At 36.7% G+C, this 17,103-nt stretch overlaps 1 protein-coding gene across 1 annotated transcript in view; it reads right to left on the bottom strand.

The window, feature by feature from the left end:
* PER2 (period circadian clock 2) overlaps positions 1–11,844 on the bottom strand; it is a 40,566-nt gene extending 28,722 nt beyond the window's left edge. The window contains exons 1-3 of the mRNA XM_010290027.1: positions 11,788–11,844; positions 1,105–1,579; positions 452–520 (exon numbers count right to left, since the gene is read on the bottom strand). Of these exons, the coding sequence (XP_010288329.1) occupies positions 452–520; positions 1,105–1,478 (443 nt within the window). The 5' untranslated portion in view covers positions 1,479–1,579; positions 11,788–11,844. The remainder of the gene's footprint in view (positions 1–451; positions 521–1,104; positions 1,580–11,787) is intronic.
* Positions 11,845–17,103: the final 5,259 nt, after the last annotated feature.

Below are 17,103 nucleotides of genomic sequence, written 5' to 3'. Positions count from 1 at the left end.
TGGCTGCTGGACATCAGAACACATCCAACTCAATGGGTGAATTCTGATGTTAAAACACTACTAGGTAGTCCCCAGGCAAAGGCTTCAGACTAATGTCTGAAGAGCCAGAAATTTAAAGAAAAGCTTCAAAAAAAAACACTATAGCTGAAGCAATATTCAAAGCAAACCACAAAAATCAAATTACAGAGTTAAGCTACCAAACAAAAGAAAGAAAGATGACTTGAAATGTTATCACACAACTTGCATGGAACAGCAACAAGAAGCTCTAATTCAACCAAGTGGTTAATAGGACATGCTACTGCTTACAGGCAGGAAAAGAAATCAAAGATAGGATTTCTTGTGTATTCCTCCAGGTTTAGCCAAAACAAAAACCCAACACAATACCATTTAGTTTTCAGGATTTAGCATTACATACATGCAAATTAATGAAAATATATGCACATGAATTTACCTGCATCCACTGCTAGACTGATTGTGTTCAGAGTTTGCAATCATCAGACTAAATGCATTTGAGCTTGAACTAGAATAAGGGAAGATAGAAAGAGGTTAATATTAGTAAACCCAACAAATGACCTTTAGTTCATTTTAGCTCTATATTTTCCTATTAATGACTGGCTATCTAGGAAAAAACAACTTTAAAAGCTTCTGCCTTGTACAACAAATGGAAACTATAGCTGTTACGTATTTGTCTAAGAAGGTTCTTACTGTAGCTTTGCACTGTACACAAAGCTATTATTTACAAAATGAAAACAGCACAGTTGCATTCTTGCACATAAAAACAGACTGATGCTTTTTGATGTACAGTTATAGACATTGGTTTACAAGAAAATATATAAATAAGGCCAATTAAACACACAATGATGAGAAGAAAGAATCAAATTAAGCTGGCCCTGCAGAACACTAGAGACCTTCTCTTTACGAATTATAATATATTACACAATTTACATCATCTGAGAGTACAAGTTAACTAGTGGAAAAGAACACTCAGCTTCAATCTGAGAATAATAAATACTTTATTCCGTAGTTATTATTCAGAAATTAGATTCAAATTGAAGAAGCCAGTGACAAAGATAAAAGTGAAATATTTTTAATATTAGCTACTACCTTTTATGACAGTCTGAAGATTCCATGAGCATTGTTGAATCTTTCCCATTTTCATCAGATTCATGGCCATGAGAATCATGCCCACTTGAGTAGTTTTCATTTGTGTCATTTCCGCTGAATTCATTTCCACTGGATCCACTACTCATTTCAATATCTTCCTGAAGAACTTCATGAGAGCATTCAGGCTTTGGCTGAATTTCTGAATCTTCAGCAATCATCTGGCTATGGTTATTTGCAAGTCCAGAATAATCACTCATTTTCTGCTGCTCTTTTAAAGAGAATGACGAAGAAATGTTTTCACTGATACCAGGTTGCTGCTCAGGGTTCTGCTCCTCAGTGCTAGAGTAGAACCCTCTGAACTTGATAGAGTCCATGGGACACTCATTAGAAAAACTGCCAAGATCAAGAGCAAATCAAGCCACATTCAGAATTTTCTCTCTGTACATATTCTGTTTGGAAGTACAGACCCACAAATCTGAGGAAGAAGGGAAGGAAGGAAAAAATTATTTTCTTGTTTGGTTTTGCTGACAAACTGGAATTCTCACTGACTGATGAAATTAATAGTGATAAGTGATACTCATGTTTAATATATTAAACTTTTCACTGTCAAAATGCTGAAGTTAAACATAATCACAAATCTAACAATGTTTTATCATGGAAAAGGTATTTCTTTTTTTAGTAAAAACCCACACAGAAAGAGGAAGTGGAATAAACATGCAAAACTCCTTAAAAGTTTAAATATTCAGTTGTTTTCTATTCTCCTACTTAATACTTGACAATTTCACTGCCTAGATTTGGACAACAGCTATTATTATTTTCAGTGAAACCATTCCCCTGGCTTCCAGTTTAGCTTGATAAAAAAAAAGATTCCATTCAGACATCAGAGGATTCCATACTTTGTTTGGAGGTTTAGGTTTGTTTTTTGGGGAGCCCTCTGCTTCACCTATGCCCCCAAGCAGCAGGGGGGGGGGGGGGGGGGGGGAGTGGTTTGTTTGTGTTTGGGGTTTTTGTTTTTGGTTTTTTTTAAGGTCACTTATGCCATTTTGACCAATTCTTTATTTCTTTCTTTGTACAAGAGCCATGTACGTAGGTAGATTGAACATACAGTAGGAACGGGGAAACCAAGTACACAAACCCACCTACTTATCAACAACAAAAATTCTAAGACACAAATATGCCTGATAATTTTATCTACTGATTTCCACTAAGAGGGTGGGATGGGGGGTGGAATTCTGCATTGTTTAGAAAAGTAAGCTTAAATAAAAACAAACAACAAAAAACCCTGCATTTAAAGCAAATTCTAATGCACCAGGCTCAAAATCAGAGTGTATATGGAAGTGAATTGAAAACAGACGGATATTGAACAGCCATCAGAGAAGAAGTACTAGAGAGCAGTTCAACTTTATGAATACAGGTGTTTTGATACGAAATGATCTGACTCATTTCCTCCTCTATTTCAGCAACCCACAGAGACAACAATGCTGCAAACCCATGAACTAAGATTCTCTGAACAATGTAATTCATAATCAGGAAAAAAGGTTGTTTTTAAAACAACAGAAACATGTTTGTTCCTTCCTCTTAGTTCCTTTAAAATATCCAAGATTACAGTTATTGACTAATAAACCTCTGACTGGAATAACAAAAGTCAATGAAAAAAGCTACACTAAGTTTTGCTAATATTAACTGCAGCAGCTTCCTTTTAAATACAAATATTTTTTTTAGAAGGCCTCTAACAGAAAACATTAACTTAATATTCATTTAAAACACACTATGATTCAACTCCTCTCCCCCCCTAAAAAAAACATTGAAACTAATTTTCTTACCATCCTAATTGCTGTTTTTCCAGACATTTTACATTTATTTTTTAGTTTTTCAGAAGAAAATACTACTTGTCTCCTTGTTTGGCCAAAGTAATATGCAAGATATCTGTTTGCATTTGAAAGAGGAAGTGTAGTTTAAGGACATTCATTTAACCTATCAGTAATGGTATGCAAATATAAATAAACAAACATTTTTTTTTCCCCTTTAGGAAATTATTCACTATTACTTCATTATATGTAATAATAACAAAACCCCTTTGGGTACAGTTAAAATATACCAACATTTCACTTCTGCATGTATTCACTTCAGGTACTCTAATCCAGACTAAATAGACATTGTTATGCCGTTGCATTGAACGGCAGTATACAGGCAGTAAATTACAGTTTAGTAGCTCTAACGTTTTGTTCTGGACTAAGACACTTCTGCCTTGAAAATTACATAACTGGAACACGCAGTAAAAGAATATTTACTCTTAGATGAAACTCTAGTAGTATTTCACAATGGCACATACTCTGGTGGCCAATGATTAACTAGATCAGTCAGTTCATCTCTCTTTTAATCTCTGCAGCAGATAGAGCTCACACTTTCACTTGCCTTACTTCCCTAGACATTTTAATGAAGTTCTGTCCCTGTATATAGCCCACTCTTGACACACATGCTCCTAATGAGCCCAACTGGTTAGTGGTACCCATGCCACTATCTGCACTATCATGGCCCGTGCTTAAGAATGCAGGGCTAGCCACAACTTATTTTGTCTCAGTGACCAAATACAGAAGGTCACATTGGGAATACCTATATGGACAGCACATGGGACAAACTTGTTATTGTAAAGGTGAGGAGCATTTATAAATGTGTTGATCTATTCTCACCCAGGAAATGCTCTTACCACTTCTTCAGTATTGCAGAAATAAGAGCAGCTGTCTGGTTAAGTAACTGCACCCACTCTCAAGAAGCCACTTCTCATGTGTCATCTGTACTATTTCTTCTCAAGAGGGCACTGAGGCTGTAAAGTTCTATAGAGGATTCAGTGAGTAAAGGTACTCCAGCGAACTACCCAGCTAGCAATGGGATGGCTTTTTACGTTCTCTGTGAAGGTTAGAGGTAACCTCTGAGATCACCTACAGATGCCCCATCCCTGGAAACATTCAAGGTCAGGTTGGATGGGGCTCTGAGCAACCTGATCCAGTTGAAGATGTCCCTGCTTATTTCAGAGGGGTTGGACTAGATGTCCTTAAAAGGTCCCTTTCAACACAAAGATTCTATGAAACTATGGGGGTTTTTTTCCACTTCAAATAAATGCCTTATGCACCTCAAAATTATACAAATTAATCCCATCATTATTAAAATCAAGCTTTTGGAAAAAAAGAGAGCCACAGCATCACCTGAAAAGAAGGTCTGACGTGTAGGATTTTGAGGTGAAATCAAACATTCCTCTTACTATATTCTGTGCCTAATGTAGGGGTTTCCTCCTATTATTCTGACCAAATGCTACTTAGAAGGAGCTTTAGATACAAGATACTGCCATAACCGACACAACGCTATCTGCTAGTAAACTGTTAAATGATTTCTTTAGAGGTAGGGGGGGAAAAAAAAAATTCTCAAAAAAAAAAAACCCAACCAAAAAAACCAACATAAAACCAAACTTTGGGCTGCTATACTTAAATCCCTTAAAAGAAAACTATTTAAATCACTATTGACAGGTTCATAAACATGAACTGCCAGAAGATAGACTCTTAGTGTAGTCCTAAATTCTCTAAAGATAACTATTCCAATATTACAGCAATGCATACATCAGGAAAATTGTGCTATATATGGGGAGGGCAATGGTTGTACCACAGCTTTCCTACTCTGAACACAAACATTTTGCACTTTAGTCTTTAAGCGTGAGAAACCTCTTCTCCGGAATTCTGAAGCCAGTGAGTATCACATATGCTACAGTATTTTCAGCCTCAAGAGTTGTCCACAAATACTTTTTTGGAACAATCTTTCCTTGGGAAATTATTTCCACAAAGTCTTTTCTGTAATCTTTGGAAGTTTAAGAGTCAATAAAATTGTGCCATAGCTAGTAAGTAGAGTCTTACAGTTTGAAATTCTGATCTGTTAAACCACTGATAAGTAACTTTTTCCCACCTCCAAATATCACCTATTGTCTCATCTCCTCTCTTCTTCTCCTGACACCTAGCCTAGCTTCTGTCCAGTATTTGTAGGAAACTTCAATAGCGCTTCCTTAGATAGGAGAGAGTTGTTCCTCAGAAAAATATATATAAACTGTCCAAAGGCTTTTAAGGAATTTCCTGTGCCTCCTTGCACAAGAGTAATTCAATAAAGAGTCAAGATTTCAAGGTCTTTAAAATTATTTTTATTTTAAGCAATTAGTTCAAATTAAGAGAATCACCAGTAGAAAAGAAATAGGTACTGGCCTATAGGAGACACCATGTGAATTTTCTTCCTCTTGATACCTGGCAGAAACTGGTGCCAGGAAACGCTTAAGTTGTGTTACTTCTGTCTCTGACTAGCAACATGCTGGAGCTTCTGCAGCTTTGCTCGCAGTAAGTATCTATGCTTATAACTCCATTACAGTGACTACAATTTGGACCCCAAGGACAATGGTGCCAGAAACAAAAATGAGTATCCCAGTAACGGAGAAGATACAAGTTTGACCTTTTTAAAGGTATCTTTCAAGAAGAATTGGCTCAAGTTCTTGAGGTGGAACGGTGTTCTTAGGCAGGACAGGAAGATTAATATCACTCAAAGTCAGTCTTGCACAAAATTTCTTCTGTTTCAAAAGCCTCAGTGCCAGAGGCACATACCAGAGTAAGGAATACAGGAAGAATAAGTAGGAAAGAACAAGAAAAAGATTGTGACAGAATTCCAAGAGCTTCTGGGGAAAGATGGAAGAGGAGCATTTCTAGAACAAATGCTTATATAATAAATAAAAAAGCCAAGATACCCAAAAGTAGCAATGTTAATATATGCCATAAGTTTGGAGACATTTTCTATGAAGAGATTGGAATAACTGTGAAAAAAAGAACTGACTGGCGATTACCCTATACTATCCTCTATGCCTGTAATTTTAGATAAGAACCAATGCATCTGGCTAGACTTTACTCTCAGACAGAGGAAGACCTTAAGTGGAACATCTGCATGCATACACAAGCACCATGCAAACACTTCAGGAGCACAGAGGGTCTGTCATCCCAGAGAGATTAATTAACATTGAAACTAATCTTAGTCAAAATGCCATCATAAATTGCACATATTCATCCCACTGACATGCTTGAATAAGTTTACAATCAATAACCAAATAAGAATGACAAGGTAAAAGCTAGCACTAGACTGCTTTCCCAGTCTGAGGTTCTCTCCTGTTACCACAGTTTGAGGAAGGTAATTGCATCTCATACCAAGTTCAGTAAGCAAGTGCAGACAGTCACATGGAAACAGAGGAAGAACTCTTTTAGGTTTGATCTTGAAAGAAGTACATTAAGCCATTTTTTTCTTTATTTTCTGCTACATCTTCCTAAACTTTTACGGGAGGTTGTCTATCTTGACTCTGTAAATAAACTTCTTTTTAATCTTAAATTGGCACCAGTTAAGCTTGATTTTAAGGCAAGTGCTCACAAAAACGTTCTACTCTTCTACACAGAGCAAAGGTCCCAAAGTCGCTCTGGCAGAGACTAGAGCTCTTTAAGATCTTGATGCAATGTATGAAAAAGGCAACATACTTCCACTGAGCACTAAGGACAAACATAGGCATTAATATGCCAGGTTAGATGTGCAGAAAATGTCTTCTGGTTATTCATTAGCTACAGAAGCTCCTTTATTCTGCAGTAAGACCATAGAAACAGACTGAACTTTAGTGTCCCCAGAAAAACATGTCAAAATATGTATGGACAAACGCTTGAAGAAATAATGGTTTAATGCTTTTGAAAAACCCTCTTAAGAAGGACTGTAGAAAAAACACCATGGAGGCAAATGAAACCATGGCATTTAAACTCAAAAAGTCTTGTTTCAGCAGAGATCTGGTTGTATTCAGAGAACAGATTTTTCCAGATATTTTTTCTTCACTCAAAAAAATATCACGTCTAGTACTGGCATTTAAAGAACAAAAAAATAAAAATCTGGAGTCAAAATTATCTAATTCAAGAACTGAGTAAGAGAACAGCTGAAGATTTGAGTCTAAATTTGCAACTAATATGAACTTACCAATATTCACAAATGAAGCAAGAGGCACACCATAGTTTATGACTATACTTCAGACATGCGAATATTTGAGGACTCTTAACTGTACTAGCACCAGTAGGAGACATTCCTAATGGTCAGGATTCAATTTTACTGAAGATCTTATCAACAAGAAGAATTTCCACATGTCTTCTGGATGATTGCTTTGCAAAATGGTAAAGTTGTCTCATTTGTATGACATAACTAGCAGGGAATTAATCATATCATGTAATTTTAGAGAAAATTGAAAATTAACATCTACAATGAATGCATTCTCCTTGTGCAATTAGACAATAATTAAATGCTTGGTAGTAGCAAAACGTTAGGAAAAAGTGCTGAAAAACAAACAATAATCCAAGCAGAGACTTGTCTAACTATATGACTTCACCAGCAATAACATCGAGAGCTTAATTTTTTTGTGGCAAGAGACAGAACAATTAACAGAATACCTTCACTAGGACACGGGGTATGGGGAGAGAAAAAGAGGGCAGTATTCTCAGACTTCAGTATAAGAAAAAGTAACAAAAGATGCTTAACAATTTCTTGCAAGACTTTTTGAATGAACAAAATAAACTTTTTCTTTTTTAATAGATTCCTCATCTCACTGCAAGTCATCATAAACAAGTTTTGCTCTTTTTCTTAGCAAGGAATGAGATCTAAGTCAGAATTTTCTACTTATGTCAATAAAGTTATCAGTAACATCTAGAATATCACAAGTTCTTACATAAAAATCTGAATCTCAATTCATTCATTGCGCAATTTGTTGATAAGGATTCACCTTTCAGTTCAAGAGAATCCTGAACACAGGACTGTTATTGAAATAAGAGTTAGCAATATCTTTATAAAGGTGATCCTAATTAACCACTGCTTACAGCTGCCACTTTACAACAGAGGAACTGACCAAGACATAGCACTGGTACAGAGCCATCCAAGTGCCACCCTGAATTTACAGCACCACTTATACAGGAAGAGGTCAGCATAAGCACCAGGCCAGGGCCCTTGCATCCATAGCAAGGATGCTTCCAATCAGATTGTTTCTGCAGTGAAGAAACTCAAACCTGAATTTAAGAATAAATATGGGTTCAGGCTAAAAATATCTTCGCTTCAAATAAGGTTAACTTACAGTTTATACCACAAAAAAATAGTTCTGAATGAGTATATATATGACTGAAATCACAGTTCTAAGATAAACAAACACAGAACAATATATACACTGCATAAGTTCTAAGGGGGGATGCAGGGGAACCAGCTTTCTACTAACATGAATTGTAACAATTATGCATGTTTCTTACCTGTTTTTTCTATGAAAAGTTGGTAAAAGTGTTTATCAAGCTCCCTCCCAGCTAGCATCAAAAGCATGAAGTGCCTAGGTCCAGAGTCTCCCACATGCATTTAATTCTTGCCTCATCCTCTTCTACCGGAAATCTTTGACCATTACAGAGTCCGGACACCTCTACAACTATAAAATATAAAAGAAATACCTGGGCCCCCCAACAGTGTCCTCTTCAAAGAGATACCAGAGAGATGCCCACAGTTATGCCATGCCTATGCAGATAAATGTTGGTTAAACATGAAACTGTCACCCAGCAGAGGAATCAGACACAAATTTGCATTTTAAACACTTTTGGTCTAAAGCAAGGTCTTATAGAGCTTTAAAATAACAGAATCTTCTACAGTGGATAAAATAATCCTTCCAATTCACTATCAGCATGGTATCATGCTACGTACATGCACAGTATGTACATAGTCTGCATAGGCTGACACAGCCACCTCTCCAATAGATAATGGAGCAAAATGCCTGATGTAGTCAACATGAGCTCAAAGTGCTTAAAAATTTGCTTAGAATACCATTTTAACACCTGATCTAAACTCATCTACGTTGCCATAGGCTTGGCATGAGCATTAAAGAGTTTACTAGGCAGTTACAAAATTCCAATTCACAGAATCACAGAATGGTTGAAGTCAAAAGGGACCTCTGGAAGCCATCTTGTCCATCCCCCTGTTCAGGCAGTCACCTAGAGCAGGCTGCCCAGGACCACTTTCAGATAACTTTTGAATATCTCCAAGGATGGAGATTCCACAACCTCTCTGGGCAATCTGTTCAGTACTCACTTACTCTCACAATACTTTAAAAACAAAAAGTGTTTCCTTACATTCAGAAGTCTGTACTAACAAAGTCCATCCACACTATTATTCTTCCTAAGAAACACAGCTTCCAAAAAAAGACACTGGGAATTTCGGCAGGATAAAAAACATCTGAAAACTCTTCTAGTAAATGTAGGAAACTAAGTCCATTGGTACGTGCCACTGCCATATAACACAAAGAAATAGTAGAATAAAAATCAGAAGTTCAGAAGATCAACATTTGTGTGGCAAACAATTACATCACTTTAAGTGTTTCATTTGAATATGCAGAAGGCATGTTTGGAACAAAAATTTGGAACAGTGTTCAGATCCCAAGCTAACCATTTTGGAAGACAGCCCATGTTAACATGCCTTAATTTAAAATGCTGCATGTCTACCAACTGTTAAAAGTACATTTGTGTTGGCCAGACTTAAGGAAGAATTTATTCACAACATTCCATTCTGCATAACATTGCAAAGCCGATACAAGTTCTACAAGTCTCAGATTATGATACAAATCTGTCTACATTGGTTCTTTAAATGTTTTCCCTGTCTTTATCATAAATTGATAAAACAGGATTTAAATTATAAGCTCTGTACCTCTGACCACGAGAAGTGTTCAAGATTGCCTTATCTGGAGCTACTTGCAGATTTTGCAATTTTTAGCTTAGACACTGAAAATGTGGAATATCTTTCAGCACTAGTTAAATCCTCATTTAAAGAGCATTAACTCATCTGCCTGTAGTCTATATTTCCTTAATGGAGTTAAGTTTCTACCTTCACTAATCAAGATCTACAAGAAATTATCCACAATGTCTTGTCTGACTATTTATGAAGTGACATAGCACTTCTCCAGTTTGATGACCTCCATTATGACATTTTCATAGATAAAAAAAATAAAAAAGGTCTAACAAAGTCTAGGTTTGAAGAGGATATTTGCAGTAACAGCATGTACCATTTTAATTGGGTATAATATCGGCTTCATCCACTTAATGCATTTAGGAATATGTTAAGAAAAAACAGTACTTGTAAACTACTTAAAATTCTCATAAGCCTTTCTACAACTTAACTAAAAGCTGACATATCTAAACCAAAAGGATTTTCACCTGAAACTAAATACAAGTCATTCAAACCTGGCACTTTATCAGTTTGAGTAGAATTAAAGGCAGTCAGATCTAATCTTCTAGTCTTCTATTATTTATCAGAGGAAACATACAGGTGACTGAGTATGCCCACAGAACTAAAAGAGTTCATCCATGTATGGCATCTCAAGAAGGTCTTTTCCACAGAAGGAAATTAATTTGATCAGTATAGAAAGAATATAGAACTTGTGACAACATTTCCTTCAATGCTGACATATATCTAAGCATAGAAGACTTCAAATATTAGAAAAGAAGGAACAACCTGCTTTAGGGAACACACCTGTATTACAGGATCCCAACCAAGTTCACTTTCTGTAAAGAACTGAAGTCACACCTGCAGCATTGAAAAGAGAACATTGTCAACTTTAAGAACCTGTTCGGATCACATTTTGTAGCCATAGAAAAAACCAACATGTTTTTTCAATCTTTTAGACTAACCAGACACTGTAGTATTAATCTCCAAAACCTCAGTTACAATTTCATCTGTATTGGAATATTACACTACTATCCAGAACTGCTATCCTTCCCTTTCCTGTCTCGGGACAATACTGTCCCATCATCAAAACCACTTGGATAAATTTTCTTTTCATCATAGATGACATGCCTCTGCCATTCTCCTTTAAACTCTCATCCGTTTCCTTTTTTTGCTCCAAAAACCATCAACTTTTCTTCACTTTCAAAATGTTTCCATAATTCTGACAATCTAGTCTGCTTTATTAATCCATTGCACATCCCACCTGAGTCATAATAAGGGTTTTTTTGTCATCAGCTTCTCACATATTGAACATAAATGTGCATAGGTCAGTATCTCTGATGCCATGCATTCAGCTTGTCAAACAGAGATTAGAACAGTATCAACCTGTTAGAAAGTAGAGCATAACTGACCAAAAAATACTGTTGGATGCTATGACTTCCTTTCTAAATCAAAGCTTAGAAGCATACCATTTTTTTTCTTCTCTTGAGCTATCATCCTGATTATCTTAGCAGCACTAGCTACTTCATTTTCTGGACCCAAGAATTTTCCTGATAATTAAAAATTCTTAAACACCTACAAGAGCAATCAAAACATTGGAAGTTACTAATAAACTTCCGCACAGCAAACAATGCAGATGTAGCATTTGATACTGGATACTACACTAAATTTCAGTTTCCTTAAGATTTAGAGAAGCCACACCATTTCCATGTGCTTCATGATTCACACAACAGGTCTTTAAAAGTTTAATGCCCTGAATACCTTTTTATTTTTCAGTATTCTGACATTCCAGCTCAAATGAAACATCAAAAGCAGCAATAACAACAACAAAAAAATCAGTTCAGACTCACTGAGAAAAAACTGATATTATAAGTAATTTTCTTGGGGACAGCATAAGACACTCACCTTAATGAATGTACTAATCATGATCTTTCCGTATCTGAAAGTGTCGTCAGTGTATTCCTATATAAAAACAAAAAACAAATACAAAGTTTTATAAGCAAGATAAAAAAATTTATGAAACGTAAATCAAGTCTATTTAATAATGGAATACAAGTCCAACCATACAAAATACGCATTCTACAGATGAAGAACAGCTATAAAGACTACAAATACAAAGTCAGAGGAAATACAAGAAATTTTACTGATAAAAATATTTACTATTATTGTAACCTAACTTCTAAATCGGTTCCTTAAGCCATGCACAGAATAACTATTCACCGAATTCTGCTCCCTTTATAAACATAAGAAACCCCTCAAAATTCCACCTCCATGATCTTTGTTTATCGTTAGAACATTGTTTAGATAATACAGATATCAACACAGCATACTTCAAAATCAACCATTCACTCATCTGTGAGCATCCAAGATGAAGAATGAGTATTATCTAGTATAAATTTTAGGATCTCATATTTGAATTCAAGTTATGTTTCTTCTTCTACAGATTACAATCTTAAAACATTTCACCACTGAAATAGAAATTCCAAATTAGCCTTAGCAGATTAAAAACTCTCCAGAGAGCTAATTCAGCTGAGTGAAAGCATTGACATCATGACCAAGACTAGTTTCACATTCCAAAATATAAGGATGCATTCTTAAAGCAAAAGCTGTTCCCAGCTTCCTAAAGTGTATGCTGCTTTTACTTTATAGCTTTAAAAAAAAAAAAAAAAAAAAAAAAAAAGAGGCTTCCTTGGCTGTGTCCTAGAGGGACAAACAGGAAAAAAAGAAATCCCTCAGTCCTCAAGTGATGGTTCCTAAATGGACCTAAAGCTTATGTCACCAGTCACTTCTATTCCTGAAGCACCTACAGCACCACTGTTAATTTCCTTCCATTTTTAGATTTATTTTGTTGTTTTTAAAGCTGCCTGTTCTCCCCATGGAGTAACTAACAGCAAAAAGTTAGCCTGAGGAAACAGGACAAAGTCAACTCAGTTTTACTATGAGCAGCATGATACCAGCACATTGTTAAACTTACCAAGTCCACCTCATGGAGGGTCAATCTCACCTAAACTGTGCTGACCAACCTGGGTCAGCTCCTGATCCATCATTTTCTTTGCTGTAACTATAAGAAGCCAAGTACCAAAGTAATCTCGCCTTCTCCCTTGCCAAAAAGCAGTCAGAGACACTCCTCCATCGTCTAGCAGGAATTGTTCTCTTTTCTGCCAGACATCCTTCTGGACATGCTTCCTTCTAGTCTTACCATAGGTACCTTCTTAAAGGTGAACTAAAATTCTCTATATTAAGTATAAATTAAAAAAACATTTGATTTTCCTTTGTAAGCAGAAAATGCTATTCTCTTCCTGAGTGGAACTGGAGAAATCATTAAGTAGGAAATCAGTAGTCAGAACTCTTTACTATTTGCGTATCTCAACTCTTGTTCTTTTTCTACAAAATAACAAAAACTATAGGTTTGAGGAAGTGTTGTCACAGAAAGAAGAGGAAAAAATCTCACACCCCACCATGCAGTCATACTTTAGACCTATTTTCACCTATAATAAAGGTGAAATGTATCTACAACACCTTATCTCAACTTTAATACTTGTTGACACCTCCATCAAGCAGTATGTTTGAATGACTATTGCTCCCCTCCCTTAAAAAGAGGGGCCAGAATTTCACCATGGGGCATTATATTTACAGAAATTTCAGGGTAAAGCTGCTCCTTAGACACTGCTGCAGTTCATACCCAGTTAAAGATTTCAGTCAGAATGAAAGTCCCATTCCCGAAGACTCTATGCCAAATAAATTCTCTGACTAATACTAATACAGCCCCCACCACATCAGTAATACACTCCACAAAGCGTGGCAACCTAACAAACATGATGTACTTGTCCTGCAAGTTGGCTATATTAGTACTGAGAAATGAGAGCTCGCATCAGAGTAACCCCTAGTAGAGATTAACTGAAATCAAAGAAGTGCTTTATATACTGAAGATCTTTGTACAATAAAAAAACTAAGTAGCAGAAACACAAAAGTACGTGTAATAAGATCAAGCACAAAAACCATGCTAAAATACAAAAGCTTCAAGGAATAAGGAGGATAGGAAATAAAACCAACAAAAAAGAGAAGTACTGGACATCCTCACCACTTCATCTTGTCTTCCTAAGCTCCAATTATGAAAAAATAGAGGTCTTCTTTAATAGTGAAGTGCCTCTGTTTTAGGACAGGATGTTTGAAAGGCAGTATAACTTTGGTTTTACTTTTAAAAAGCCAGTTCTACTTTTAAAAGCCATCTGTACAAGGAAATCTCTAACTACTCCATCTATAAGAAAAATCAAGCACTAAGAATGACCACAGTACACCCAACAACAGCTGAAAGCAAAACTTCAAAGTCTTTCCCAGACATTTTGATGTACAAATGAGCTCTTTCCCACTATTACATCTTTTCATGATGAACACCTGTACTGCTTGTACTGAACTTCTGCAGCCTGCTCACACCATCTGCAGAATAACCTCGTATTCTTGCCCCAGGAAACATGCTCTCTGTGTATTTCAGTCCACTTGTCATGTAAAAGCAGCATGTTGAGTCTCTACCCCTTCAGCACCCCAATAAAGTTTTGCTTTCTACTGGGAGGAAAAATAAAGGAAAAAGGAAAATTATACTCCATGATTATATATCTTGAGTAAGGTAAATTTTGCCTCACTTCTTCCTGTGTCCTACAAGCAAAGTTGTCTAAATCAGACTACCAAAGTGTCAGAGAAATCAGAAGGCTCCTCTAGGACTACCACACAATACTTGAGCAACAGTCCAACAGCAGCTGAAAACATATGTACCAATACGTTTATTGACCTTACAATAGCTTTCACACACACACAACAAAAAAATAGCATAACCCCACTTGCATATGTGGATAAGCAAGGAAAACATGCTTTTCAGAATCACTGCCTGTGCAGCTTGCATGAAACTTAGTACACTGCTGCTGTCCTTCAGGAACTCTTCAAGAGGCAGAGAGGACCAAGTAAGAAGACACCAGACTGGTACAAGCCCAGTGCAAGCATTCAGACATAAAGACCCTATCTATACTTAAAAGATAACCTTAGTAACACAACACAGAAGCACAGGAGCCTGATCTGCCCATGTTCTAGCACTGCTGGCAGGCAGAATACAAGCAGGCTGCACAAGCATGCCTGGTGATCTACTAAGCTGCTTACTAGAGTACCAGATCATCGTGCATATGCTCAGGCATGTGGATTCCCATGTGTTCAGGTGCTTTCGTACTACATATGGTTGCTGGTTCACTGTCAGCATGAACAGAATGTACCCGAAAGGGTAGCTTCAGAGCTAGGTAGGGTAGCTCTCCACAGCCTTTGCAGACATACCCAAGCCATCTGATCCTCCTTCATTTTGGTCTTCTCTGCCATACTGTATTTCACAAAAGTGGCCTGGAGCCATGAGAAATCACAGGTACAGATCACAAAGCCCATGAAGCATGTTTTTGACTGCTGCCTTCTCTTTTCCCATGCCCCTTGAACATACTTCACAGAAGGAAGTATGTCACCTGTATCTAAAAAGAAACAACCCCCCAAAAAAACCTCTACATGTCAGTAGGTTGAGCTGTTCTTCACTTACCAACACCACATACAGCATTAACAGCCTGGCCCCCACTACAACAGTGGTTAAGTTTAAGGCAGCAGTTAAAGCAGGAGAGGGGACAGGCACCCTTTACACAGTACACAAAACATCAGCAGCATTACTTTCAAGACAACCATTTTCTGCATCCAACCTCATCTGTACCCAAAAATGCAAGTCATTTTTAAGTACGAATGCAACAAGACAATCCAGTTAAAAGTCTCTGTAATCCACCATCCTCATAGAAGAATTCTAGGCCATGCAACCAAAACTAGACACAAAAATTCCTTTTCAGATACACCTGATTATCTAGTAATTATGATGTGCTAATGTTATGAGTATAATACAGTGTCTACAGGATGTTCATGCCAAGTATTACACAACACCTTGCTAAGAACATGATGTTCCCTTTTAACATAGGCCAACCATAGCAACACTATATAAAACACTATAGTTGATCTAGACTAGTGATAATTTACTTGTTCTACTGCCTAGTGGTAATCTACTTGCTTTTAAACCACAAGTATACCTCATCCCACAGTAACTTGCTCATGTGCTTATACTTTAAGGGGTTAAAAAAGCTTTTCTGCAGTAAAGCATGTTTTAATATTGTAAAAGAAGTTACAGAAATAAGGGTGTGGTAAGAGCCCAGGAAAAAGAAAATTGGTTTATCAGTCTCTATCTAAACCAAACACTTCCTGGTCATAATAAAGTCTGAGGTAAAAGAAAAATACAGAGCTACTTCCAATCATTTTCCCCATTTCCCTTTATCTTCATATTATGGCTAAACTCCATCAAAATCTCCGTTTACTCAACAAATGTGATTCTTCACAGGGGAAGATTATTACCATAAAAAAGTGTTGTGCAGGGACAGGCTTAAGTAAGTTTATTTGATAAACTGAGTTGTTACATATTTTAAACTTATGACTGGAAAAAAAAAAAAGTGGAAAAGATATTACTTCAAAAACTGCCACAATATCATGTTTCTTTAATGCCTTTCTGTGGAAATCCAAGAGGAACAACATTAGAGCTGTAAAAATGAAGATTACTTAGATTTTCACAGATAGTATTCATGTGTTAAAATAAATATAGGAAGCCTACAACAAGTCCTACCAAATGACAAAAACAAAAAGCCCAGCAAAACCATGTAGTCTTTGGATCATAAACAAAACCAGAAAACCTACTGAATCTGAAGAAAGTACACAAAAGCCAAAATACTGCTTTCCATGCCTTTACCTTCTGGACTAGGTCAAGCAGAGCTACACTTTACTTCTTCACAGGGCAGGACAGGCCATGCTCTTTCACTGAAGAGTGTTGGAAACTTATGCCAACTACCCAACTAAAGCATTCCCCCTTCTACCTTGGAAAAAAACCCAAACACCTGAAACAGCCAAAAAAAGGTCAAAACTAAAGGATATTACTTTTTTCCTCTACTCGGGGCCAAAGGTCCTCTCTTTTCCATCATGTCTTACTAGTGAGGTAAACAACCTCCACAATCCAGAACAAGGACTCCACACCTCAGGACAGTGTCCTAATCACAAGGCTAATGGCAAGCCTTCGATGAAGCGAGGGCACAGTCCAGTTCTCCAGTGAAACTTCCTCACTTTGCAGAAATAATGCAAGTTTCAGTAAGAAAGGGCAAAAAGAAAGATCAC

The sequence above is a fragment of the Phaethon lepturus genome, unplaced genomic scaffold (assembly GCF_000687285.1).
Source record: "Phaethon lepturus isolate BGI_N335 unplaced genomic scaffold, ASM68728v1 scaffold42070, whole genome shotgun sequence".
NCBI classification, from domain to species: Eukaryota; Metazoa; Chordata; class Aves; order Phaethontiformes; family Phaethontidae; genus Phaethon; species Phaethon lepturus.
This window is presented reverse-complemented; position numbering and strand designations above follow the sequence as displayed.